The sequence below is a fragment of the Apostichopus japonicus genome, chromosome 5, assembly GCF_037975245.1.
Source record: "Apostichopus japonicus isolate 1M-3 chromosome 5, ASM3797524v1, whole genome shotgun sequence".
NCBI classification, from domain to species: Eukaryota; Metazoa; Echinodermata; class Holothuroidea; order Aspidochirotida; family Stichopodidae; genus Apostichopus; species Apostichopus japonicus.
The window spans coordinates 19,806,237-19,832,514 of record NC_092565.1 but is presented as its reverse complement, the minus strand read 5'-3'; the positions used below and the strand labels follow the sequence as shown (position 1 = coordinate 19,832,514).

The window sequence follows — 26,278 nt, the reverse complement described above, 5'->3', positions numbered from 1 at the left end:
TGTAAATCAGGTTTCTAATCATTCAGTCCGTCACTGGCTTAAAACATTCTTCCTCTACTTTGGAACAAAGAGTGAAAAGCTGGGGGAGGGGGGTTGGGGAGCATTTCCATGATAAACTGGGGCAAAAATGTTCTTTTTAATCATTCAAGCCCAGTACTATGACCACAGGCTTCAGATCTAAAATTCAACGGTCATCAGAATCGGTTGTAATAATTCAGTTAAATTACATCATGTTACGACACAAAGGAAGAAAAACTGTTTACAGTTGGCAGCACAAATGTGTGTTGTAGGATAGTATATGGACGATGCCGTTCACTAATAAACATGAAGAAACTCTGAATCAATAAATCACCTTTTGATGAGCCTCGATAACTTTTGTTGCCTGTGAGTTCTTCATCACTCCTTTCTCTGTCATCTCATCAAACATATTTAACTTCAGTTGTAATAACGCCTTCTGTTGTTCCTCGATTGTAGCCATCTATTAAAACAGGAGAACATGATACAATATTTTCACCCTCTGATACTAAACTGTGTCCTTGAAAAATGCAAAATTGATTGACTCCACATTCAAACTTGACATACTATTGTACAACTGATGTCATAGCAAAATCACAGTTTCAGGTGGGAAACAACAAACTTTGAGGGGGCTTGTTTTCTCATTGTGTACATTACGTCATTAACAATTTAGACACATTGATGAAAAACAAGAAAGTGTATGGGAGGTGCATGAGAGGGTGGGGTTGAAACTACCACAAAAAATTTCCATCAATTTGGGAAATGTTCTTCCATTTCTTACACAAACCAGGGAGGGGAAAGAGTGGGTGTGGGGGGAGTTGGGATGGAGAATGTGTGTTTAATGTGTAAGGTAGTTCAGACACATAATAAATTTTACTACAAAAAGAGGACATTTCCAAGTGAAAGCAACAGAATGTGTGGAGAGCAGTTTTTAATCTTTTATCCTCATATCCTTACATCAAATTTAATGTGAAAGTCTCTCTTAATAAAATGTACAGAAAATAGTTTGTTACATTCCTCTACAATGGGTCAGTTAGATTGCAGTGCAGTAGCTTCTGTCATATTCATTACCCACAATCCTTTGTACTCACCTCTCTAGCTTTATCTAGCTGAAGTTGAGCCATCATTCGTCCTAGTCTCTCCTCCTGTCGCTGAAGAGCTATCGCTCTCTCTTGTAACATCTCAACACGGACCTTCAACAAAACCAAACGATAATTGATTCGGTATAAAATGTCGGCTGAATCATTCGGACAAAGTTTTACTTTCATTTCAGAAAAAAAGCTACACAGGTTTCTAAGAATGTTCTGTTAATAAACTGATATTGGGACATTGACAAAATTGCTACAATTTTTTTGTTGATACTGTTCAATACTAAAAGCTGACTAACAATGAAGTCTGTTATTTTTCACCAGTTTCTTATCAATTATGCACCAAATTTGTTGGCAAACAAGAAGGATAAATAAAGAGATATTTGCTGGATAAAGAGGGTTTTTTTTGTGGATATACTTACAGCCTCTAAATCATCATCCAAATCCATTGATACCAAACTCATCAAGTTCAGTTTCTCCTCTGCTTGTTTCTTCATCAGATCTCCTTTGTCTTTGGCTTCGGTTTCATCCTCGCTCTCTCCGCTTTCTCTCTCCAACTGACGGCTTCTCATTTGCCTCTGAGGGTCAAAAAAAAGATCAAAATTAATTATGATTTACGGGGCTGGAAGTATGTTTTAGGATTGCCGATGTAGCGAGATCCTCTCAGACATGGACTTACATGGTTTCTTTTTCTTGCTAAAATACTATCGGAATGACTTGTGACGAGAAAGCTATTACGCATTCTTTAACCAGGATAACGAGTACACCAACTTGTCTAGCACTCTGTTATTCAATGACATAAAATAATTTCTGAATCGAAATCAAATGGACAAAAGTTGCAACTTAAGGAGATTCAAATGCCCTTGCCTCTATCCTTGATGTCTCTTACCTAATCTGCCTCTCCATCTCAATCTCATCTTTGCCAACTTTGCAAGTTTGCATTCATAAATTAAAAAGGTGGATCCTGGGGACCCTCACCCAACTCCCCTAAAGAAATATCTTTGGCTCTAAAACATGGCTAATGATATAAGTTTGATCAAAATAAGGTATACAGTGGAGATATTTTAGTATGCTTCATGTTCAAGCATTCCTTACTTAATTTATTGAAACGTTTGCCTCCTGTACCCCCCTGCCCCCTTCCCTTCGTTATTGGAGAAATCCTGGATGGATGTGCCTCCGATTAGTGTAGTAAATAAACCAACTTGCATCTCAAGCTGCTGAAAAATTCCTCTCTGGATTCGAAAATGTATTAGATATATAAAAACTTAACAAACCCTTGTCTCGGCTTGATGTTTCTTATCTAGTTTGTCCATCTGTCTGGCTCGCATCTTTGCTACTTTCTCCTCCAACAAGCGTTGCTGTCTCATCTTGCTTAAGGCCAGGCTATTCTCAGAGGCGATCAGATTCTTCTCATACTCTTCCATGATCTTTCGTCTCTCCTCCTCGGATACAGCCACTTGGGTAGCTAAGAGCTTACTGGGGTAACAATCAAACAATGCATAAAGGAGTCATTTGAACTTGAAGATAAGGGAGGGTGGATGAGAGGAGAGTGAGGGAGGGGTGGCAGAGGGGAAGGGGTGGCAGAAGGGTAGTGGTAAAAGGGAACAATAACCTTCCATCTGATGCACCGACGTAGTGGTAACTGGGGAAAAATAAAAAATTAAGGGTGGGAGTAGGGTTGGGGAGGGGTTTAAGGAAATAAATACTGAAGAATGGAAATACTATTTCATCAACGTTAGTTTAATTCTCTCTACCTCAGATAAAGCCACTTGGGTAGCTGTATGTATGCAGAGTGGATATTTTGAAGGTGACAGTGGAAGAAAGTGTTGGGTGGATGGGTGTGGGGGGGGGGTGGATGGGAGAATGGTGTGGTGGAAGTAAAGATAGACTGTAAGATGGAACTACTATTCCATCAAATTAGATTATTCATACAATTGAGGAAAAATGAACGAAGCAATGATTTTCTGCCTACATATTTCAAAACAAAATAGAGGTTGCACATTAATGTTAATCATAAAAAATGTAACACATTCTGTACAATAACTACCACACATGTACGTTGTGTTGCAAATTATTCAATTTGAGTAAAACGTTTGGCTTTGCAAAACAAGATAAAATATTTTCTTGACCAAATCAAGTTATTTTTATGTAAACTGCGACAAATTCTTACATGGAAAATTTTGATATGAATTACGAAAAAAATGTGGCAATCTGTCTGTAATTTTTGACTAGCATGATATAATTTGTAGGTTCATATTTTAGAGGTGACCTTACTTGACCATGTTCTCTTCGTAATGTCTAATCTGCTCCTGTTCTTCTTTCTCCTGTTGTTTACGAGTCGCCAAATCTTTCTTGAGCCTCCCGAGACGACTCTGTAAAGACAGATGTAAATAAATAAATGAAAAGAATACAAGAATAAAGGGTTGGTTGGCTGCTAGATGTACTTTATTTGAAGAAAAAAAAAATTAGCTGAATAATTTACTTTATATATTCAATTTGCTCATAATTAAGATTAGGCCAAAACCATATCCCAACTGTCTTCTTTGTCCATTTTTACTTTGATTTTGACAAAAATTTTTGGACAATGACTTTAAATGCAACGTAAGTTAAATGCAAAGCTTTCTGTTGCATTCATGCAACATAACTTTGAAGCAAGAAAATTTTAATGAAGCATAGTCTAGTATAACATTATTTTGATGCCAGATTATTTTAATACAATGTCATTTCGATGTAACAACCTTTAACAACATAGGAATAAGTCAAACTATCTGTTTCTCTCTGTCTTATCCAAATTAAAATCTGTTCATTTTTTTTTTCAAGGGTATATATACACATGATACCTAACAATGTTTTGTGGCAAAGCACTACCTGAAAGTTCCTCTCTGAATAATAGTGAACATCAGAAAACCACTAGTGTATGTGATACCCAGCAAAATGTTTATATCCTGTAATTCAGTATTTTTTTTTGTTGAAATTTTTTGCACTGCACATCTTCACATAAATTTCCACTCCAGATAATCACTACAACACTATCATGAATTTCATACATTTCTTACACTCTTTGGTACCTCTTGCACCCTCAATCCCCCCCAATATGTTGACCACTTTGATCATTTACTTACCTTGATATCCCTCTCCTGTCTGGTCCTCGCTTCCTGCCTCTCCTCGTCAAGTTGTTCCAGATTCCTGGCATGCTGCTCTAGGATCTCATTCTTCATACTTTCTGTCAATCCTAAAAAATAATTTAGAAAAAAAAGGTTCATTGTGTTTGTAGAGGTTATGAAGAGAGGGTAGTTTAAGATGTAATAATGTAAAAGATTGTAGAACTTGTATTGTTCAGCATCAGCTGTGAACAGAACTTCTTTCTTTACAATTTGATTATGAAAGAATAATTATGGACAAATTCAACATATTGAACAAAATCCATTTTCTATAACATGTGGAAAATCAGTAAGAGATGAAAATCGGCACTTGAGGGAGGGGTGGGGAGGGGATTGATTTAAATTGTTTTTATCATAACAATATCATACTAAATTTACTGTTATTGTGAGACAAGATTTGTTTAAATGTATCCCTTTTCTGATAAGAGTATACTTACATCCTGACAAAAATACCTTTCATAAATTTGGAGAAATTTCCAGAAGGGTTGTGTGGGCGGAGGGGCTGGGAGGGGGGGCGGGAGGAGGGGTTGCCTGGAGAAGTTAACAACGTAATAAACTTACCGTTATTTTGCATCAGCTGTGCGTAGACACCCTGTTTCAATTTTTCAATCTCTTGTTTGGTATTATGAACCAATTCTGATTCCATTTTGTTGAGTTCTTCCGTGGCTTCTTCATCTAGTTGGTTGCTAAGACGGTCCTTTTCTGTTTGATGACTAGACAATAATGTCAGTTTGGAATCCATATACACTTGTGGATCTGTTTTGTGAAAAAACAAAAACAGAAATCATTAGCATAATAGATCTTTCCTTTTTTCATTTCTTTCCTGTGACTGTTCTTTCGTCTTCTTTTAATCATAATAAGAACAAACAGATTTTTTTGCAACCTCTTAATCTGAACATCTAACTCTTTACATCAACTTAAACAAATTATATATTAAATTTGATCAAAGAAGGAATTGTTGCTAGTCTGTGAAATCAAACTGATTATCACAAGTGACAAGTTTTTGACTTTCAATCATATCTGGGGTCAACACTCATGACCTTTACATTGTTGTCGATCAATTTAATGTATTTAGATCTTACATAATGAATCTACATGAATCAGAATGGTATACAACAGGAGTGAATGAATGATTATGAAATACATTTTTTCTTAATACCTCGCTCATTGCGCTTGAGTCTTGCTTGCTCCTCACTTTCAAACTTTGCCAAAACCTCCGCTTGTTCCTTTTCCTGTGAAAATAAAAAACCCACAGAAACAAAGGAGATAAATGGTTGAACTGTATGTAGAAGGGTCATAATAATCTTTTAGGCAAGATTTTATTATGTTTCTCCGTTGAAGATAGACAAAAAACAAACAATCACACACATTATGGCTCATCCTTTGGCAGTGTTGCTGACCTAACACCTTGTGGATTTCTTTAGGAACTATTTACGTACAATTCGCATTTATACATTATTTCCTGAGTGCTGATGAGTGCTTAGTTCAAGGTTTAGGAAGACAGAGGAGGTACAAGAGGGAGACCAAAAGGAATCTTCTGTTTGCAATTACCTGTCATACCATTAAGAAAGTGTGGTAGGCTTAGACCTACTGTAACCATTGGTGCTTACTTCAATAAGTAGCCTACATTTGAAGATTTAAATCCTCCCTTTAGAAATTAATACAAATAAAGTAGCAATGTAGCTTCTGTTAAACTATGTTTAATGTCATGAAATATTATACTGCACAAAAAAAAAACAAAAAAAAAAAAAATGTATATATATATATATATATATATATATATATATATATAAATCAGCAGCTTCCAGCTGTGTGTAAAGAAACCCAAGACATACCTTAGCAACAAGCTTTTCTTTCTTTAGCTGTGTTAATCTTTTGTGCAGAGCTGCCTGTTGATATGCTCTGTTAATTTCATATTTCTCTTTCGCAGCTTGTACATCCTTTCGTATTCTATCCAAATATTGCTGACTCTGTTCCTCGGTGAGTTTACCGTCCTTTTCTAGGTCGGTTACGGCGTCAAGAGTCTGGGTTGCCATGGTATTCAATAGCTTCTTATTCCATTCTTCCTCTTGATTCTGTAATAAGAATATAGACAACAAATGCATTTCATCAAATTCCACACATTTCAAAAACTTATTTAAGATATACTTTATTTATAAATTCAAACAATTGTTCCGGCTAAAAGGTTTGGGGGATGAGTGTTTCTTTTTATTGATTGATTGATTTATTGATCTTACACACACCTTTTCCTCTGTAAAGTTCTTCTTTCTTTCCGTTGTCTCTTCCAAAGTCATCCTCCTTCGAGAGATTTCATCATCCATGAAGGCGTCCAGAGACAAGGTCATGTCGTGGTACTCCGTGAGGAGGGTTCTGGCCCCATCCTCATCGAGTTGACCTTCCAATATGACCTCATCGATTGATGTTTGCTGTATCTGTTTTATGGCGATTCGTTTCTTGATGTCATATTCCTGCCAAATTTATGAAATATATCTAAATTTTATGGAATATATATTATCTTACTGTACAATTGACAATATTCAGAGATCTTAACTCAAATAAACTACATGTGCTTGACTAGATAAGTATTCCAGTGTTTCATGCTGAAGTACGTAAAATCAAGCGACAGAAATACCTTTTGACTGTCACCCACAAAAAGAATGCAAGTGGCAATGCGACACATTCGCCTAGCGGCTATCCAAAATCAATATGCAATGTAAAAAAGAAATACTCCAACCAACTAATGATGCAGAACAAGTTTTATAAATTCAACTTCTTAAGTGAATAGGTATTTATTGAGGAGGAACTTTCTCCTTAAAATAATAAAAAAAAGGAACATGCAAAATAAAGGTTACAGCGCTCTGTAATACTGCTTAGGAACACGTAGGACTCCTGAATACTTAGAGATAACAGATTGCTTTGGCGCAATCTTTACCAGAGGATAACATATACTAGATTTAGCTTAACTACTGAAAAGGTTAAGACTTTCCAAAGTTTTGATACCCCTGGATCTTTTTCAATTGCGAGAGAGCAAACTGGCACGTATAAATTTAGTCTTAATATATATTAATTGGATATTCTTTTCTCTATAAAAGAATGAGATTACCTCTTCTAGTCGGAAGAGCTTTCCCCCCTTTACATCATGAAATTCTGATTTAACATTTATCTTAAAAAAAATGAGTTCTGAGTTGTCACTGTGATGATTATTGCCTAAAGATGTTGATAATACTTGTTGACACGTGGTTGCTGATATCAGGTTGTGGTAGGTGCTATAGTCGGTGAAAAAACTATCCTCAAAAGCTTCCGGTCTTCGACCCAATGTGAGAGGAAAGTGGCAAATGGTTCCAGTTCTTAAACTGTCAGACGAGCTCTGCAATACAGCTTTACTTTATCCGGTCAGGTGATGTACTTCCATCCCAACTCTGCCGACAAGCTGCCCTATCCAGAACACTAAATATTGTGTGATACTGGAATCTCCAGGGAAAAATTGTGTTTCAAGCTTTCACAGTTAAATGCCAGATATTAATTAAAGTATACCAGCCCAGGCTTCAATACAGGTATCCTATATATAGGATCCTGTGCCCCATGATATGAAAATCACAATATTGTAGCTCCGTCTTTTTCAGCTAAGAGATATAGCAGGACTCAATCCGATGATGGTATTTTGGAGAGTGAATAAAAATCTTATCCAACACTCACTTCACTGGCTGGATGTGATGTCACCCATAATTAATAGTGTATCAATTTGCATAACTTGGCAATACAATACATTGTCATCTTGACTATGTCCTGCCCTGGTAGGTTTCTTTTGTGTGCACTAGCTATGCTATGCTACCCTGTACCTTTGTATTATTATACTATGCCCTGACCTGGTGATGTTTCTTTTGTATACATACTCAATTATGCTACATTGTATTTTTGTAGTGAATAGAGGGATTAGGGTTTATGTAAATTGTCCTACATCCTTGGATACTACTTTCCAACATCAACAACAACCAGCATTGACTAAAGTAAAAGTTACTAAAAAAAAACTTTCTAAAATAACCAGCTGACAGATTGACTTCTTCTGTCATACAAATACAAATTAACTAAATTATACTATTCTAATGTGACAATTAACTCCCTCCTTTAATAAAATGTGTCTAACACATTTATACACATCTCACATTAGGATATTTGTTTCAGCCTATCCTGCACTGAAATCTCCTTCAATTTCCTCTGCTTCTCCCTAAGCTTCCTGAAATCACACATTTCCATACACTATTGGAAATGAATTTCTTACAGCTCTTTGCTGATGAAGGATAAGAAATTGGCTTGCATTATTTCTGTACTTCTACTCAAGTAGTCAGCCCCTACATTATCGGCTCCCTTTATCACTTGGATGCGGTAACGATATGGCTGTAATGCCAGTGCCCACCTCATTATCCTTCCATTTGCCACTTTCGACTTCCGAATGCATGTCAATGGTTGATGGTCTGTCTCTATTACAAATTCCTTGCCATAGAGATATGGCTCAAACTTGAGTACAGCCCAGACTACGGCCAAGCATTCTCTCTCCATCACTGAGTATCTCATTTGACTCTTGTTCAGCTTTTTGCTAGCATAGGCTACTGGAAATTTTTCACCTGCAAACTCCTGAAGAAGGATCGCACCAACTCCTGTATCCGAAGCGTCTGTCCGAAGTGTGAATTCTCTGTGGAGGTCGGGGAGCTGAAGTATCGGTGAGCTTGCAAGCTTACTCTTCAGTGTTTGGAACGCCTGTTCCTGGCTCTCGCCCCATCTAATCACGTTTGGTTCACCTTTCTTCGTACAGTTAGTCAGTGGTACTGCCACGGCTGCGAAGTTTGGTACAAACTTCCTGTAGTAACCTACCAACCCTAAGAATGATCTCACTTGAGTCTTTGTAGTTGGTCTCTCTGCTTGCTGAATGGCTTTAATTTTGTCAGGTTTGGGCTTTACTCTACCTTCTCCTATAATGTGTCCTAAAAATTCCACCTCATTGTACCCAATGAAACATTTTGTAGGTCTAGCCGTCAAGTTGGCTTTCTTGATTCTGGTGAAGACTTCTTTTACTCTCTGGAGATGTTCCTCCCATGTCTGAGTGTGTATCAGGATATCATCTACATAACTATGGACATTCTCAATTCCTTTAAGAAGCTTCCTCATCACTCTGTTGAATGTAGCACCAGAATTCACAAGACCAAATGGCATCATATTGAACTCGTATAACCCATCATGAGTCACAAATGCTGTTAATGGCTTCGACTCTTTTGCCATTGGGATTTGCCAGTAACCTTTGCTCAGATCGATTTTACTGAAGTAGCAATCCTTGGATAACTTTGCAAAAATCTCTTCCTGGTCTGGAACAGGCTCAGCATCAAACTCCGTGATCATGTTAATTTTGCGTGTGTCGCAACAGGCCCTCAAAGATCCATCCGGCTTCTTTAATGCTACCAACGGACAAGCGTATGGACTTTTGCTGTGCGATATTACGCCCATCCTCAGCATACTTTGGATCTCCTTGCGGATATCATCTCGAAGAGCATGTGGTATTGGATAAGGTTTACTCCTTATAGGTGTTGTATCGCTGACTTTGATGACATGTTCACCGAGCTTTGTCTTCCCCGGTAAGTCAGTCAAACTGTCTTCAAACTCTGTCAATATTTGTTGTACCTGTTGAGTTTTTGTTTTTCCTAATTGTCCGCTGATATTCACATCAGTACTTCGCTCCTTCTGAAACATAGGTGGAAGATGTATAAGATCATCTGTGGAAAATGATTTGAGTTCAGATATACCAGATTCCTCTTGTGGTTCATCTTCTAGAACCGATGTGCAGACAACTTCATACATACTTTGTATTGGCATCTCGAACATAGTAGCTGCCACTTCACGTCTGTTATATTTCTTTAGCAGGTTGGTGTGAAATGTTTTGACCCTATGGCCAAAGTCTATTTTGTAGTTCATCGTACCAACTTTCTGCACTATTGGAAATGGTCCCTTCCACTGCATAAGTAGCTTGTTCTTATCAGTGGGGAGAAGGAGGAGGACTTCTTCTCCTACTTTCATGTTTCTTACTCTTGCTTTCTTGTTGTAGTACGTTTTGTATCTTTGTCTAGACTTCTTGAGCTCCTCACGTGCTAGTTGACATGTTTGCTCCAAACGTTCCTGTAAGTCCAACACGTACTGGTACACAGTCTTCGTCTCACTTACTTCTGATTCGCCGGTCCATAATTCCTTAAGAATCCGCATAGGACCACGCACGGTCCGCCCATATAGCAGTTCAAATGGCGAGAAGCCTGTGCTTTCCTGTGGCGTTTCCCTGTACGCAAACAGTAGGGGATCTATATATCTGTCCCAATCTTTAGGCCTTTCATCGCACATCTTCTTTAACATTGCTTTCAATGTGCCATTAAATTTCTCTACCAACCCATTGCACATGGCATGGTACGGAGTCGTGGTTAATCGGCGAATTGACAATAATCGGCTAACTTCTTTCATGACGCCAGAGACAAACTGAGATCCTTGGTCAGTTAATACTTCTTTTGGGAAGCCTAATCTTGAATAAATTCCAAGGAGTTCCTCAGCTACTGACTCAGCTTCAATGGTTTTCATTGGTACTGCTTCTGGGTATCTAGTTGCGTAGTCAACTAAAACCAATATGTATCGATGTCCACGCTCTGTGGCTGGCTTGATCGGTCCTACTAAGTCTACTGCTACCCTTTGAAATGGTTCTTCAATCAGCGGCATACTTCCTAATGGTACTTTAGTAACACGACCTTTAGGGAGGGTTCTTTGGCATACATCACACGACTGACAATACCTGGTAACGTCTGCTTGCATTCCAGGCCATGTAAAGTCACTCATTACTTTATCACGCGTCTTTTTGGATCCTTGATGACCCCCTAGAATCGATTCGTGTGCTACCTTTAATACATGATCTCTGTAGTCAACTGGAACTACTACCTGCCTAAATCTGTTTCCAAATTCCACTCGAGGAGAACTAAATTCTCTGTAGAGAATGCCACTGGACTTCACATATTTATGAGTACTCCCATTTTTACTCACTTTATCATCTCCTGTTTCGGCTAACTGTCTGATTTTTTCCAAGGTGGGATCCTGTTGTTGCTTTTCACGTAGCATGTCTGCAGTAACCTCTTCACCAATCGGGGACGATACCTTTAACTTTTTAAAGGGCTTCTCTTTTGCTTTGCTCTGACTCCTTGTCTGTGCTGCGGCAACTGTATTTGGGTCATCATCATTCCTTATTGCCATAGGCTTGGTTACATTTGGTGGTGGTTGTACTGGTTGATCCTGTGTCTGTGACTCTTCCCAATTCGGGTCTGGATTGGTAGGTTCTCGTACACCTGGGACATTCCCTAGAATTAAATCATAGACTGGATCATTCATACACAAGGCCGAAACTGAACCTGAGAAGTATGGAGTATCCACGAGTATGTTGGCAACGGGATATTGTCGTACCGTACCGTCAATCAGGATGCAAGTTTTAACGTCACCTGTCATTTGGCTGGGCTTGACGTACTGAGATCTTACAACTACACCACTGCATCCACTGTCCCGTAATACTTTAACACTTTGATTCCCTATCTTACCCATTTGAACAGGCATCGACGATAAATTCTGATCTTTACATGCGGCTGTAACTTGAGTCAATACAGTTAACTTGTGACCACAATCTAATGTGAAGAATCCCTTCTTACTTGCTTGGAATAGATGAGGATCTGGCTTTACCATCATGAATGCCCCAATGTCTGTACATGCACCGCCAGTTTCCTTTTTGTCTGGAAGGTTCTGTTCGGTCAAAGTTGAGGCGCGTTTCTCCATCATGTCACTAAATACATCTGTCATAAGAGCCATGGTTTGCATTCGCTTTGTCCTACAGTCTCTTGCAAAGTGGCCTGGTTTATCACAAATATAGCATTTCCTGGGTTCACTTCTCTGCCCAGAATACGTTTTCCCTTTCTGATTTTGTTGCTGGAACTTCTGATTGTGATTGTGGAATCTTCCGTTGTTACGATTCTGGTTCCTCGTGGAATTACTGTTTTGAGTACTTCTACTATTCTTGGAGTGACCAGGATACCAACCTCCATGTGCTTCTACATATTGATCGGTAAATTCACCCATTGTTGTGATGTTCTTCGGCTTTCTTTCTTTCAGAAATGTTTCCAAATCTTTGCTACATGAGTTCAAGAACTGCTCTCTCAATATTATGTCTTGGAGTTGTTCATAAGTAGTTACTTCCTCTAATTCCATCCATCTATGGAGATAATTCTTTAATTTTGTGACATACTTGGTTCCTGTATCTTCATGTGCAGGTCTAATATCACGAAATTTCTTCCTAAAACCATCGGCTGTAAGGTGGTATGCACGTAATAAGGCTTGCTTTACCTTGTCGTAATCTTTGGAATCCTCAAGTGAAAGTGATGAATATTCAAACAATCCACAACCTTGAATAAGTGCTGAAAGACTTGTGGCCCATACAGTATCCCTATCCCAACCTTGCAATGTGGCATAACGTTCAAATCTATTGATATATGCATCAATGTCGTCTTTCTCTTGGTTGAATGGTGGCAGTTTAGGTGGTCTACTTCTTGCTGCACTACCATTACCATGATAACCTCCATTGCCTATCTGTGCTTGTGCCTCAGCTTGGGCTTGCTTTGCTTCTTCTATCTTGAGTTGTATTTCTAACTGCTTTGCCTTTTCTCTTTCTATCTTTTCTTGTCTCTGCCTATCTTCTTCTTGTTCGTGTGCATCAATCGCCCTTTGCTTAGCTCTTCGATCTCTTTCTTCATCTCGTTCTTGCTTAAGCTTGTCCCTTTCATCATCTAAGAATTGTTTTAGTTCTACACCTTTGAGACCTAACTTTTCTCCGATTGACACAAGTTTTTCTAACTCTAGTTGACTATTCATGACTAATGTATAACAATGACAATGTATTGAAACCAATTACTGATGCCTGCAGTTTAGTTTAGAGTGCGCGCAATTTATAGTTACATCCGACAACAATGTAATTTCATATCATAGGTAACACAGTTGTACGATTAAACAACAATGATACACTAATTGTGTAAGTGGATTTCACGTCTGGCATAAAACATGTAAAATACAAAACACAATTAACTACTTGCCAACCAACATTACGTTAGATGTTGCTTCAGTTCTTGGCGGGACCGCCAGTAAGACGCTAGAATGGAAGTACACAGGTAGACCGACCAAATAAGAGCTGCTCTTGCGGAATTCGTCTGCGAATACAAGTAAATACAAACAATTAATATACATATAATTCACAGGTTGAATTTTATGACACCAACCAGTTATGTATTTTTCACTTCTGTCAAAGAAAATGCTTATGCTTAAATCTTGGATAGAATTCCCGGATAGGCCCCCATTTAATTGTCACCCACAAAAAGAATGCAAGTGGCAATGCGACACATTCGCCTAGCGGCTATCCAAAATCAATATGCAATGTAAAAAAGAAATACTCCAACCAACTAATGATGCAGAACAAGTTTTATAAATTCAACTTCTTAAGTGAATAGGTATTTATTGAGGAGGAACTTTCTCCTTAAAATAATAAAAAAAAGGAACATGCAAAATAAAGGTTACAGCGCTCTGTAATACTGCTTAGGAACACGTAGGACTCCTGAATACTTAGAGATAACAGATTGCTTTGGCGCAATCTTTACCAGAGGATAACATATACTAGATTTAGCTTAACTACTGAAAAGGTTAAGACTTTCCAAAGTTTTGATACCCCTGGATCTTTTTCAATTGCGAGAGAGCAAACTGGCACGTATAAATTTAGTCTTAATATATATTAATTGGATATTCTTTTCTCTATAAAAGAATGAGATTACCTCTTCTAGTCGGAAGAGCTTTCCCCCCTTTACATCATGAAATTCTGATTTAACATTTATCTTAAAAAAAATGAGTTCTGAGTTGTCACTGTGATGATTATTGCCTAAAGATGTTGATAATACTTGTTGACACGTGGTTGCTGATATCAGGTTGTGGTAGGTGCTATAGTCGGTGAAAAAACTATCCTCAAAAGCTTCCGGTCTTCGACCCAATGTGAGAGGAAAGTGGCAAATGGTTCCAGTTCTTAAACTGTCAGACGAGCTCTGCAATACAGCTTTACTTTATCCGGTCAGGTGATGTACTTCCATCCCAACTCTGCCGACAAGCTGCCCTATCCAGAACACTAAATATTGTGTGATACTGGAATCTCCAGGGAAAAATTGTGTTTCAAGCTTTCACAGTTAAATGCCAGATATTAATTAAAGTATACCAGCCCAGGCTTCAATACAGGTATCCTATATATAGGATCCTGTGCCCCATGATATGAAAATCACAATATTGTAGCTCCGTCTTTTTCAGCTAAGAGATATAGCAGGACTCAATCCGATGATGGTATTTTGGAGAGTGAATAAAAATCTTATCCAACACTCACTTCACTGGCTGGATGTGATGTCACCCATAATTAATAGTGTATCAATTTGCATAACTTGGCAATACAATACATTGTCATCTTGACTATGTCCTGCCCTGGTAGGTTTCTTTTGTGTGCACTAGCTATGCTATGCTACCCTGTACCTTTGTATTATTATACTATGCCCTGACCTGGTGATGTTTCTTTTGTATACATACTCAATTATGCTACATTGTATTTTTGTAGTGAATAGAGGGATTAGGGTTTATGTAAATTGTCCTACATCCTTGGATACTACTTTCCAACATCAACAACAACCAGCATTGACTAAAGTAAAAGTTACTAAAAAAAAACTTTCTAAAATAACCAGCTGACAGATTGACTTCTTCTGTCATACAAATACAAATTAACTAAATTATACTATTCTAATGTGACATTGACTTTAAATAGAAAAATGATTTTCAGACAAAAAAGTCAATTTGATATGAACGATAACTTCAAATAGTTGAGGGGCTCCCAATTGCTTACCTTGAAATTGTTATAATTTTGAAATAAACAATTTTTTTTTCACTTTAAATAAAATAATTATATAAAGAGGGAAAAGTCACCTTGATATGTTTGATAAGATCCTAAAGACTTGAAAGTATTCATATGCTTACTTTGAAATTTTTATAATCTTGAAGTTGAAATAATTTGTTTCACTTTTGAATAAAATATTAATATTCATAGGACGAAGTCACCTTGACATGTTTGATAAAATCAAATGGCTTGATGAGTACTTTGAAGTGTCTTACAATAAAATAAAAAACAAATAAACATAAAAAAATAAAAAATATGTTTTTTTTTTACACAAATAAATAAAACCAATCAGATTTGTTCAGTTTGATATATAAACAGAATTAACCAAAGACAGAAGTCACCTTGATGAGCTTGGTAATATTAATGCCTCGTTCTTTTATTAGTTCCCAAGAAACCCATTTCTTTTGTTTTTTGTTTGCTTATTTATTTATTTTTGAGCATGTCATTTTGTCATTAGTATCCTCCCTTAAGCTACACCATCAAGGACAAACAGAATGTTGTCTCGACTGGAGCATTTAGCTCGTCGGCGAAAAACCTTGATGTAACGATTTAAGCAGATTAAGAAATGAACTAGGCTTGGACACTTCAAAACCCTTGCTATTTATATACGTTATGTTGAATACTTCATGCTGGTTCACTAAACAAGCCTCTTGGTTTTATGTCAACAATTTCCAACAAGTTTATCAAACCAATCAAGAAAATTACTAAAACTATTATTGCAAAAAAGTATCTTGATAACATCTTACTAAGACAGCTTCCTCGACAATTTCACCTAAGGAATGTTAACATGTGAGTAACTAATGAATTCATTATCTATAAACATTTTAATTGCACAGGAAGTCATTCATATTAGTAACAGTCCTATGCAAAAATCATATTAGATAATATTTGTTTCCATATTTTGCTGTGTTATTTGAAAATTTAATCAGTAAAGAAGTAGCATTGCGCTGGGATCTAGCGTGCATAATAGTCTCAAATATTTTCCAAAATCTTCAATGCATAAAACTGCCTCCATTAAAATGTGATATGATGACTAACCTTTCGTAGATTCTCTGCCTCTTCTCCTTGTGATAACTGTAAGAGGTAAGTTGCCTCTGCAATCTCTACATCTCTTTGTTGGTCAAGAGTATCTAGGAGTTCCTTCATCAATTTACTGTCGAGATGTTTCATCTGCTCTCTGCTTCTCTGCCAGAGTATGTCATGTTTCTTCTTCAACTGGTATTGCTTGGCCTAAATTAAAAAACAAAAAAATTTCCCCAAAACGCTTTATACCCAATACTTAAACAATATCATAATTAATAATATAATCAAACAAGAATTTTCTTTTTTACAATTTTCAAGTCAAATTATGATATTAATTAGACGTATTCTTTATTCTATATAAATTAACCTCTGATGTGATCAGATAATAAATGACATTCCTTAAATATTACCTTCAAGGTTCACCCTACCAGATTAACCAGCATTTAACATTTTAACTTTTAGACTACTAGTTTAAGTTTTTGTTTTTATTTGCCCTCAGAATTAGTGACAATTTAAAGCAGAACTTGACATCGTTGACAATTTTACCTGTAATTCATGTCCATGCCTGACTTCCAGTCGATGCATTTCACTTCTGTAACTGTCAGTCAGGCCCTTCAAGGCATCCTTCATTTGTCTACTGCTCTTCTTGAAGACTTTTTGCAGGAGGTCTCGACTCAGAGTGGTCGTGCTTCCAAACTTCTCCATCATCAGTTGAAATGACTCCATCATAGAATTAATCCTCAGAGCTTCAAGTTGCATGTCTAGGCTTATCGTCATAACGATGTCAATACTAGTAAAAAACAGGAAACAACCCAATTTCATGATTCTAACTATGCACATAATTAAGGTACTCTTGATCAAAACAATTCAGTCATATCAAGGAATGCATGTGGATCTGATATTACACTTCTACACGTACTGCTATAATCGATTTCCATAAACAAGGAAACATTTGTTACACCTTATGATGTAGGCCATATGTAAGAGGTAATTCTCATGGGAACAATGCCTAACTGCTCTCTTCTGAAGAATAAACAACTTGTTAAGATTAGTCTTAGAAGTACCAGTCCAGACGATGGAGCAATACGAAAGATGAGGAAGGATAACGCTCAAGTAAATATTATGTTTGAATTTAGACAAAATACCTACACCTTTCGAAACTTGTTTAAAGATATAAATAATATAATCATTCCGCAAGAGCTGGGAATCAATGTATAAACCTAAGAATGTTGAATTATTGACTCTCTGAAGGGGAGTACCATGCATATAAATTTCAAACTTTCTGTGTAAACAATCTCATTCGATAACAGAGAAATTGCTTTACTCACCTTCCCATCTCGTGATGTTTCTTCTTTTGATCTTTCTGGGTGAGAAAGTAAACAACACTTTCACTCTTTGCTGTTTGCCTGTTGATAGGAAAACAGAATGGAATACATTTATCAAGTAATATTAATGTAAGTAATACTAATTTTGACATCATTTGTGCATTCCCTGGCCAGATTTCTCAACAAGAGGAGGTCAAAGTGTGGCCAACTGGTATATTTTCCACAGCCCACAATATTTCTAAACCCTATTAATGTGTGTGCCTTATGGCAAGGTTAAACATGAAGTATGTATACTTTGGGCAGTTTGCATTGAAGACTCGCCCCAAACAGCGTGCGTCATCTTTAAATAGTTAAATTTCCGTTGCTTGTCAGTGAAGTTTTTTCTCTTGTCGCTACAAAATGCAGACAGTAATGAAACGTGATACCTTGTTATCTTTAGCTGGACCTGAGATGTCCATCGCTGTATCGTTTGTACACTGTGCTGTGGGTATTGACCACAGCTGTATGTACTGACTGTACACTAGTGTCTAATTACCGACGGTAGCAAGCTGTGTGTGTATTTTCTGGGATCGATGGTGGTGTCTAACACTTCTGTTACACCTCATTCGAAACTAGGTCAGATTACTGGCATTAGACGTTTCTTTTTGCGCGAGTCTTCACTCCCTTTAAGGCATAGGGTCTTCTAGAGCTTGGATTCTTTCAACATAGAGAATCAGTATGTAAAACTTTATGATCTCTTATTTCATCCTAGAATTTGATATTCCCATTTCACAAGTGTTAGTATATACCCTTAAGTGTTTGGGTCCACAAATTAGGTATAAAACTTCACTTTGACCAGCAAGATTAATTTCTACCCACCCTCATCCTAAGCACTGTTAGGGAACGTAAAATAAACAATGAAAACAAAATAAGTTTACATTGGCATACTATTGTGTTGCTAGATTCATTAGTACACCAGGAGTCTGTTTGAGGGAACAAGGTTTCGTCGTGGAACGACAATGTTTCTGCAACAGAAGTTATAGTAGTCAAAGGCCGTTTGTACAGCTCCTCAATTGTAACTTGCTAAAAAATTTGTTTGAAAGATTTCAAGAGGTACTTTGTTTCAGGATCTGGACGTTTGAAATATTTTCAGGATTTGAGTATACTGATAAATTATACAATATGTTGGATTTTCAATATGAGAAACCATTGTTTGACTTTCTTCCATATTTTAGGGAAATACTGATTATTGTAAATATGTAATATGAGAGTACAACAATGTCATCTTTGTGGCAGGAGGGGGGGGGGGATAGCATGGTAGAGAGGTCTATACAACTGTATTAAGCAACTCGCTAGATTTGAAGGGGTAAAGAGACACTGGCACAAAAAGCGGAATATGAAGTAATTTTACACACCTCAACCTCTCGAAACTCTCAAACTTTAAGTACCATCCTGAATAGCTGAGGGAATTATTGGCTGCTCCACCCCATCCATCCCCCACTGACTGGACGGTGGACATAGATCCTCTCCTGCACAGAAACCATAGGAGCAGAACACAGAGGAAGCCGACCAAGAATGCAACCACAAAGATCCAGATCAGGTGTAAGTAATTTGGAACTAAGATAGGAGTGTCGTAGGAAAACTTCTTCTTCAGGCAGACGTCGTCTGTCAGTGGTCCGTACTCTACGAGATTCCCCTGTACGAATGTAATCCAAGAATAAAACTATATAGAGGATTTTACGGGTAGTTGAATTCCATTCCATTCCTTGATAGCAGTTGAATTGTCAGAAATTTTCTAATTTACATTTTCTACTTTTCGTATCTGCTCCAGATGATAATTTATGATGACTTGACATGCTAATATTTCCTTCCTATAGCTCAGTATATTGCTGCATCGGTGATCTAACTTAACTGCCAGTCCAAAAACATACTTTCTATTTGATGGTTTAACATTTCAATCCCCTAATCATCATTCACTATTGACCAATATTTTATTACTATGTGATAATTTGCAATTCTCTTCTCTCCATCCCCCCCCCAATCCCAGCCCCTATTTCTCTCTTTAAATATATATGACTTTACTATATGATGACACAACATTTTCAAATATTTTACAGAAAGGATCTGATGATTTAATATTCTAAACAGTCATTTCTATTTATGTTGTAACATCTCTACTTGGGGACTTCCATGTTGTTTCTGCTCCTTCCTCTCACATATCAATGTAGTCACATGATTCACCTGTTGATTCAACCTTACAAATTCCCAAAATATGCTATTTATACTTACATTAACATTCGATGGTTCAACGTTCCATGTGACTTCACTGACGATAGTTCTCGATGAATCAGAGTTCCTGATGAAACTGTCCTTAAAGTATCCTTCAAATGATAGGATCATCTCCTCACCCTCTGAAGGAAACAAGAGAAAAAAGTGATAGTGACAAACTTCACTCTAGTGGCAGACATAGTAGCACTTAAATTTTCAAAACTGATAATTAATTAGTCCATAACTCGAGATATGGTTGATTGAAGTGTAACCTACGTTGACTGGCCTAACCTTGTAATCTTTCAGGGAGTGGATCGTAGTTAGATGGTCTGTGATGTTATCACATTAGATGTGCTTCAAAAAATATACTTTCTGTTATAATCTGGTTGTTTGATTTATCCTTGAAAGGTAATACAATTAGAATGTTTGAATAGCTGTCGTTGTTCTCTGTAGTTAGAATTTCATCAAAATGCAACATTGTTTGCGAAAATATGATTTCCTCGGTGGATAAGTAATTTGTGTTTTAAATAATTATAAAGAAGAAGAGACAAAGTGGACAGCTCAATTGATTTGATGACACCATTCACTTTACTGTTGCCAGATGCATTAACAGAATATCACCAAATTTGGATAAAATTCATATCTTTGCCATATACAACATGCTAACTAGACCATGGATACAAAAACTAACTTACTCTCTAAAACATCCTTTTCCCACGTGAGCTCGCTGGTAGTTATTTCCAACCCTTCTTCAATGATAGATGGGAGGAAGTTTTCACTATATTTTATAATGAACTGATCTCTTGGAGTAGTAAGGATGACATTGTATGCCACAGCGCCCTCTGTGACATTTTCGTTTTGGACCGTGATGGTGATTCTGAAACTGTCTTGCTCTTCAACTTCCGTAGATCCTTCATCCGACAAGCCAAACTGAATTTATACAATTAAGAGAACAAACCATTAACTATTATACATGAACAGTATTAAACAAATTTGAATAAGTTGCAAGAAAATACAAGGTACATCCATATTGATCTTAGGCAAACACCTAAAGTTATTAGCAACTCATATGACATTGGAAGTGTCTATAAGCTTGTGTGGGTTATATCATAACTGCATCATAATTCCCCCCCCCCCCCTCCCCAAAAAACAGAATCCACACCGCCTTTACTATTTCCAATCTCTGTGGCCACCCCTCCTCCCACACCCTCCAATTACTTACTCTCAAGTATTCATTATGTTCCACTTTGGGGAAGAATAAATATATATGTGGTCACTGATATTATTCTATTCTTTCTACAATTTATGTGGATGCTCTACAAGAATCAAAGCTGAAGCTATTACTTTTTGTTATCTGCAGAGCACATACTAACCAAATCAAATCTTAATGTTTTGCTTGGAAAGTAACATTTCAGAGATTGTGGTAGAAAACATTACTCAAGAAACTTGAGTGAATTTGGTGAAAAGTGAAAAAGAAGGTTTGCAACAAAGATGATCCCTAGCCATATGTCTAAGTCAAAACTTACCACAGTAACAACTGAAGTTATAGTTATTTGTGGAAGGGTGATAATGTTACTGATTTCTTCCACGTCAATCAAAATCCCATTGGTATCTAAATATCCATCAATGTCAATGACATCTCCTGGACTAAATGGTTCATCCTCATCGATTTGGAACGATATCTGAATGCACGAAAAAGAAAACATGAAAACATAAATAAATGCGTAACTGACATGACTTTACGGATGAATTTTAGGAAGAATTATAGTCTTAAAAAGGTAATATAGTTCAAGAATTGTTTTTATTTACAAAAAAGTGAGTGCTAGTGATATTTCTTTAGCTAGTGAGGTGTTGAAGATATATTAAAGGCATAGAGACTCGCCACAAATCGCGCTCTGAAATAGTTAACTTTCCGTTGCTTGCAAGTGAAGTTTTCTTCTTGTCGCTACAAACTGCAGACAGTAATACTTTGTTATCTTTTATCTAGACCTGAGATGTGCATCGCTGCTATGTACACTATGTTGTGGGTATTGACCTTAGCTGCATGTATTGACTGTACACTAGTGTCTAATTACCGACGGTAGCAAGCTGTGTGTGTATTTCCTGGGATCGATGGTGGTGTCTAACACTTCTGTCAAACCTCATTCGAAACTAGGTCAGATTACCAGCATCAGACGTTTCTTTGTGCGCCAGTCTTCAATGCCTTTAAAATATGCTTTTACTCTAGAAAGCTCCTTTAAGGCTTCAGAGATGATGACTGTCAGCTACTCAGTGCAGGCCTAATTATTAGTGTTGATCAGTTGTTTTATATATTCTAATAACTCAACCAAAACGCTTTCTTTTAACTTCATATAATCAAGAGAGCAACATTGGATGACATTGCACACCATTTGTTATGACAAATTTGTTACACATTTATAACACCACATTTGAGGCCCATATGAGTCTAATGTTTTCCCATTGAGTTTTGTGCTGCACCTGAGGAACTGACCTACGGTAATGGTTGTGTAGTAGTCTTAATAGTCCAGTCACTTTATTTGATGACCTTCACTTGCTTAAAGGGAAATTTTTAAAACATTAAAAGTGTCATAGAAATCAAACCTGGAATGATAACAGTGTGTTTGGATGGTCTACATCATATCAAGTTTAATTCTGTACTCATCCTAATTCTGTAAGTCATCCTAAAAGCTATGAAATTATTTTAAGTGCATGACACAGATGACCAAAAGCATGATTCACTGCCTTTAGCTTGCAACAGTCAATTTGCAGTTGGCCATAGAAGGCAGTGACCTCAAAGACCTGTTTCAGAGGGTATGGTGCAACTTGTTGTTTCATTGTCCCTGCATTGTTAAAAAAAATATAAAAGTTCCAACTACTTTATGAGAAAAAATGGGAAAAACTTTCCTGAAGAGACCAAAGAGAGAGCTGGAATTATTACTAATCAAATCTGTATTTCAACATACCTGCTAACTGACAGAATGCTTTAAATGATTTTGCATTTCATGTTTTAAGTCTCTGTTATACAATAATAAATGAAAAATAAATAAAAATAAATAAAATATGTTTTAATATCGCCCAAAATAATTTCCTGAAAATAATCTTTGATTTACCTTGAATTGTATATCAGCTGCCACTGATGCATTGTTGGTAATGTCCCCTAAGAACCATGATATGGTCACTCCTCCACTAGTACTTCGTTTCGAGATCACTTTGTTGGTTTCTATGGTGATTCCCGTTGACCCATTTGTCACAGAGAAGTCTGTGATCTGTGAGAACTCAGGGTTGGCAATGACCTCTGATGAGGTTGCAACAAGTATGCACTGGATGAAAGTTACTTCAAAGTTACTCTCAGCCTCTGAAGTGAAAGCTGTCAAGAAAATGAAACACATTTCTGGTATTAAACAGTTTGTTTTCAAGACAGCAGTCCCTGCATCATCCCTTCCCCCACCTGTTTTTTCATAGTCTAGTAAAAAAAGTTGTTTGCAGTGAAATTTACATTTTGACTACTTTAAGGTCATCAGTATTAGGCTAGACACAAATTTTAACATGCTCAAAAATGCTAGAAGGTTTCAAATGTCAGTGAATAATTTAGCATTTAAATTTTGTGTTGCATTTGTTAAGGCAGTCAGACTTTCTCTTACAAAATATTATGGTTCCTGTGTCTAAAAATTGCTATCTAAAACTTTGCACTATATAGCATTTTGTGATGCTATACTGGAAAAATCATTCCCTGAACGTACTTTCCATACAGAGGATTCAGTTTAGACATTTAAATGTCTCAGTAAGGCTAAATTTTTGGGGTGGCAATCAAGTACTTTTTGAAACCTGAGCATTAGTGACCATTTTTTGACTTTCTAGCATAATATGGTCAAATACATGAAACCAAGAAGTAGTCCAGATTTTATGTGGAATCCAGTCTTAAACTGGACATTGCCAATGTATAATTCAAGACTGACGATCAAATTTATCACAGGGTAAAGCTCAGACTGCCCCCCAAAAAATGTGTTTTCATCATGCCTTAGATTTACATACTTGTAATTTTGCAATGACAATCCACATTGCTAGAGCCATCCCCCCTCCCCCACCCCTCGGGCAGATAATAGATACTGGTAAGTCAGTGTTCAAAGACATTTGCAGTTCACTGAGAACCAATAAGCAAGTAACAACCTTAACTTGAAAACACATTGTTATTACAATAACATACCCTCTCACAACCCCCAATGTTGAATTCAATCAAAGGGATGAATAAGTCAATTTAATGTAAAATGTTCATGGAACTGTTCCATAGCTGGAATATAAGGACAAGTTACTGTACTTTCTGTTATGAAATAACAGTCATCTACTAAGATGAATATCCAGTGAATTTTATTCACTTTCATAATACTACCAGACATAGTTCTAAAGCAAATAAATTCACTAGTGGCTTGTAACACACAGTAATGCGCAACACTGTGTCTTCTTCAACACTAATCTCATAAAATGTAACACGGCTTCAGGTTCAATGAATTTCCTTAAAGTCAAAGTAAGTAAATATTCAAGCAGTTGCGTTAGGATTCCGAAAAAAAAAAGCAACTTTAAGACTTACAATATGTTACGGTTGTATCTCTAATCACCCAGTTTCCTGGTATCGTCACATCCAGCGAACCGTTTTGAATTAGACCAGGTACGATCGTTCCTGCCGCTGAACCTTCTGAGCTGAGTCCTACCTCTGGTCCACCGAATTCAAAGGTAATTACTTTAATCGAACCGTCTGATCCGCCGTTAAGACTTGAGCAAGTCGAATTGACAGTAACATTCAAGGTATCACCGATACTGCTGGAAGGGACTGATGCAACAAACCACAGGTAAAGCTCAACATTATTATTGTTGTTATTATTGACACTGTCATTCCAGGAATGGAATGTGATTATTTCAATGACATTTTCAGATGTCTCTGCTAAAGTGAATGTATGATCAATGCTGTGGTTATCTGTGGATGTTACACTGACGTTGTACACGTCGTCCTGAGAAAATATTAGATTTGGGATCCAGAGCATAAACGAACATGTTTGATTTGATTCATTGGAAAGCACCACATACGATACGATGGAAAATTCGTCCGTGAGGTAAATCACTGGAAGGTCTTCTCCAGAGTTATTACTGTACGTGAAACCTCCATCCTTTTCAGCGGTGACATCTAGGTCAACCACTTGACCTTTGCAGCTCTGGACGACTATGAATAGTAGCACTGCCAAAGAAGCATAGAACACTCTTCCAGTTGTCATGTTGACTATTTGAAGGCGTTTACAACTGATGTCCCTGGTTGTCTGTATATGAAACAAAAACGATAAAAAAATGTAGAGTTTTACTGCATTATGCTATGATTTCTTAAAATGACGTTTATCAAGCAACTATGTTTGTATTACTACCACTGCACAAAATGAAAGTGGCCTGTTACTTGGTTTTGGATAGGAGCTGGGGTGGTATATAGTGAGATAGGCGAGGGGAAAGAATACAAAATATGGATTGATATAGTGGTAGGCTACACTACATGCAATGCAGTAACAAAGAAGTAATGATCATGATTAGAGGTATAGGGTCACTTTCCCAAGCAGTCACTTCCTATAAATTGTACTGTAGGCCTAATGTTGCCAAACTTTTATCTTTTAAGACTCTCACAGTCCTCCTCCTATAGTCCTCCAAATAGACTGTGACACGATTGACAAAATGCTTGCATTAACTAATACGGTGCATTACTTCAAAACATAGGCTAGACCTAGGATATGCCATTTTAAACAGAATATGCCAAACATATACAAAGCATAGAATGCTTGACCAAGAATGATGTAGGGTATGCACTAAAAATAAAATTGTAAGAATTGTCACTATGGTATTAACCCTAACCTTAGAAAATGAAGGAAAGGTTCTTCTGTACGCATAGACTGAGACTGTTTCGTACACTGGCATGTATTTTTACCCATGTTGAAATAAACCCAATGGCCTATTATAATCTTGAATAAATATGATCACAAGCACTCCCAATCTGGCAGCGCCTGTGATCTACCAAGTCTATAATAAATATGTCTAACCTTATACAAAAAATATTTCCAAAACTGAAGCTGTCATCAGCCCAGAGGTTGGGCAATTAAATCACGTTATACTCCAAAACCAAATATTGTTGGAAACTGTTTACGATAAAATCTAAGTCGCTAGGCCTAATCATCCAGTCTTGTTATGCACAGTTAACCACCATGCTTCTACCGATCGATAACTTTAAGCATATTATCTATGCTATACTGTTTGAACTGTAGAGCAGTCTTCGTTCACCACAGCGTCAACTCCATTCTTATCCATTGTGTATGTATAGTGTTACTAGACTCTAATCAAAGAAGTCAGTTCCCGTAACATCATATT

General features: G+C 37.0%; 1 protein-coding gene across 2 annotated transcripts in view; it reads right to left on the bottom strand.

Moving 5' to 3' along the window:
* The window catches only part of LOC139967965 (uncharacterized), a 32,759-nt gene extending 6,532 nt beyond the window's left edge, over positions 1–26,227 (bottom strand). The window contains exons 1-20 of one of the 2 annotated variants that reach the window (XM_071972211.1): positions 25,954–26,227; positions 24,471–25,191; positions 22,996–23,252; positions 21,412–21,567; positions 20,581–20,815; positions 19,907–20,028; positions 19,033–19,313; positions 17,642–17,719; positions 16,860–17,103; positions 16,329–16,520; positions 6,508–6,732; positions 6,100–6,339; positions 5,424–5,496; positions 4,826–5,020; positions 4,226–4,335; positions 3,378–3,475; positions 2,378–2,579; positions 1,526–1,681; positions 1,107–1,208; positions 353–478 (exon numbers count right to left, since the gene is read on the bottom strand). In XM_071972211.1, coding sequence (XP_071828312.1) covers positions 353–478; positions 1,107–1,208; positions 1,526–1,681; positions 2,378–2,579; positions 3,378–3,475; positions 4,226–4,335; positions 4,826–5,020; positions 5,424–5,496; positions 6,100–6,339; positions 6,508–6,732; positions 16,329–16,520; positions 16,860–17,103; positions 17,642–17,719; positions 19,033–19,313; positions 19,907–20,028; positions 20,581–20,815; positions 21,412–21,567; positions 22,996–23,252; positions 24,471–25,149 — 3,771 coding nt within the window. In that variant the 5' untranslated portion in view covers positions 25,150–25,191; positions 25,954–26,227. Of the gene's footprint in view, positions 1–352; positions 479–1,106; positions 1,209–1,525; positions 1,682–2,377; positions 2,580–3,377; positions 3,476–4,225; positions 4,336–4,825; positions 5,021–5,423; positions 5,497–6,099; positions 6,340–6,507; positions 6,733–16,328; positions 16,521–16,859; positions 17,104–17,641; positions 17,720–19,032; positions 19,314–19,906; positions 20,029–20,580; positions 20,816–21,411; positions 21,568–22,995; positions 23,253–24,470; positions 25,192–25,768; positions 25,847–25,953 lie in introns of those variants that run through there. The other variant, XM_071972210.1, reaches the window with a different exon arrangement.
* Between the last annotated feature and the right edge of the window lie 51 nt (positions 26,228–26,278).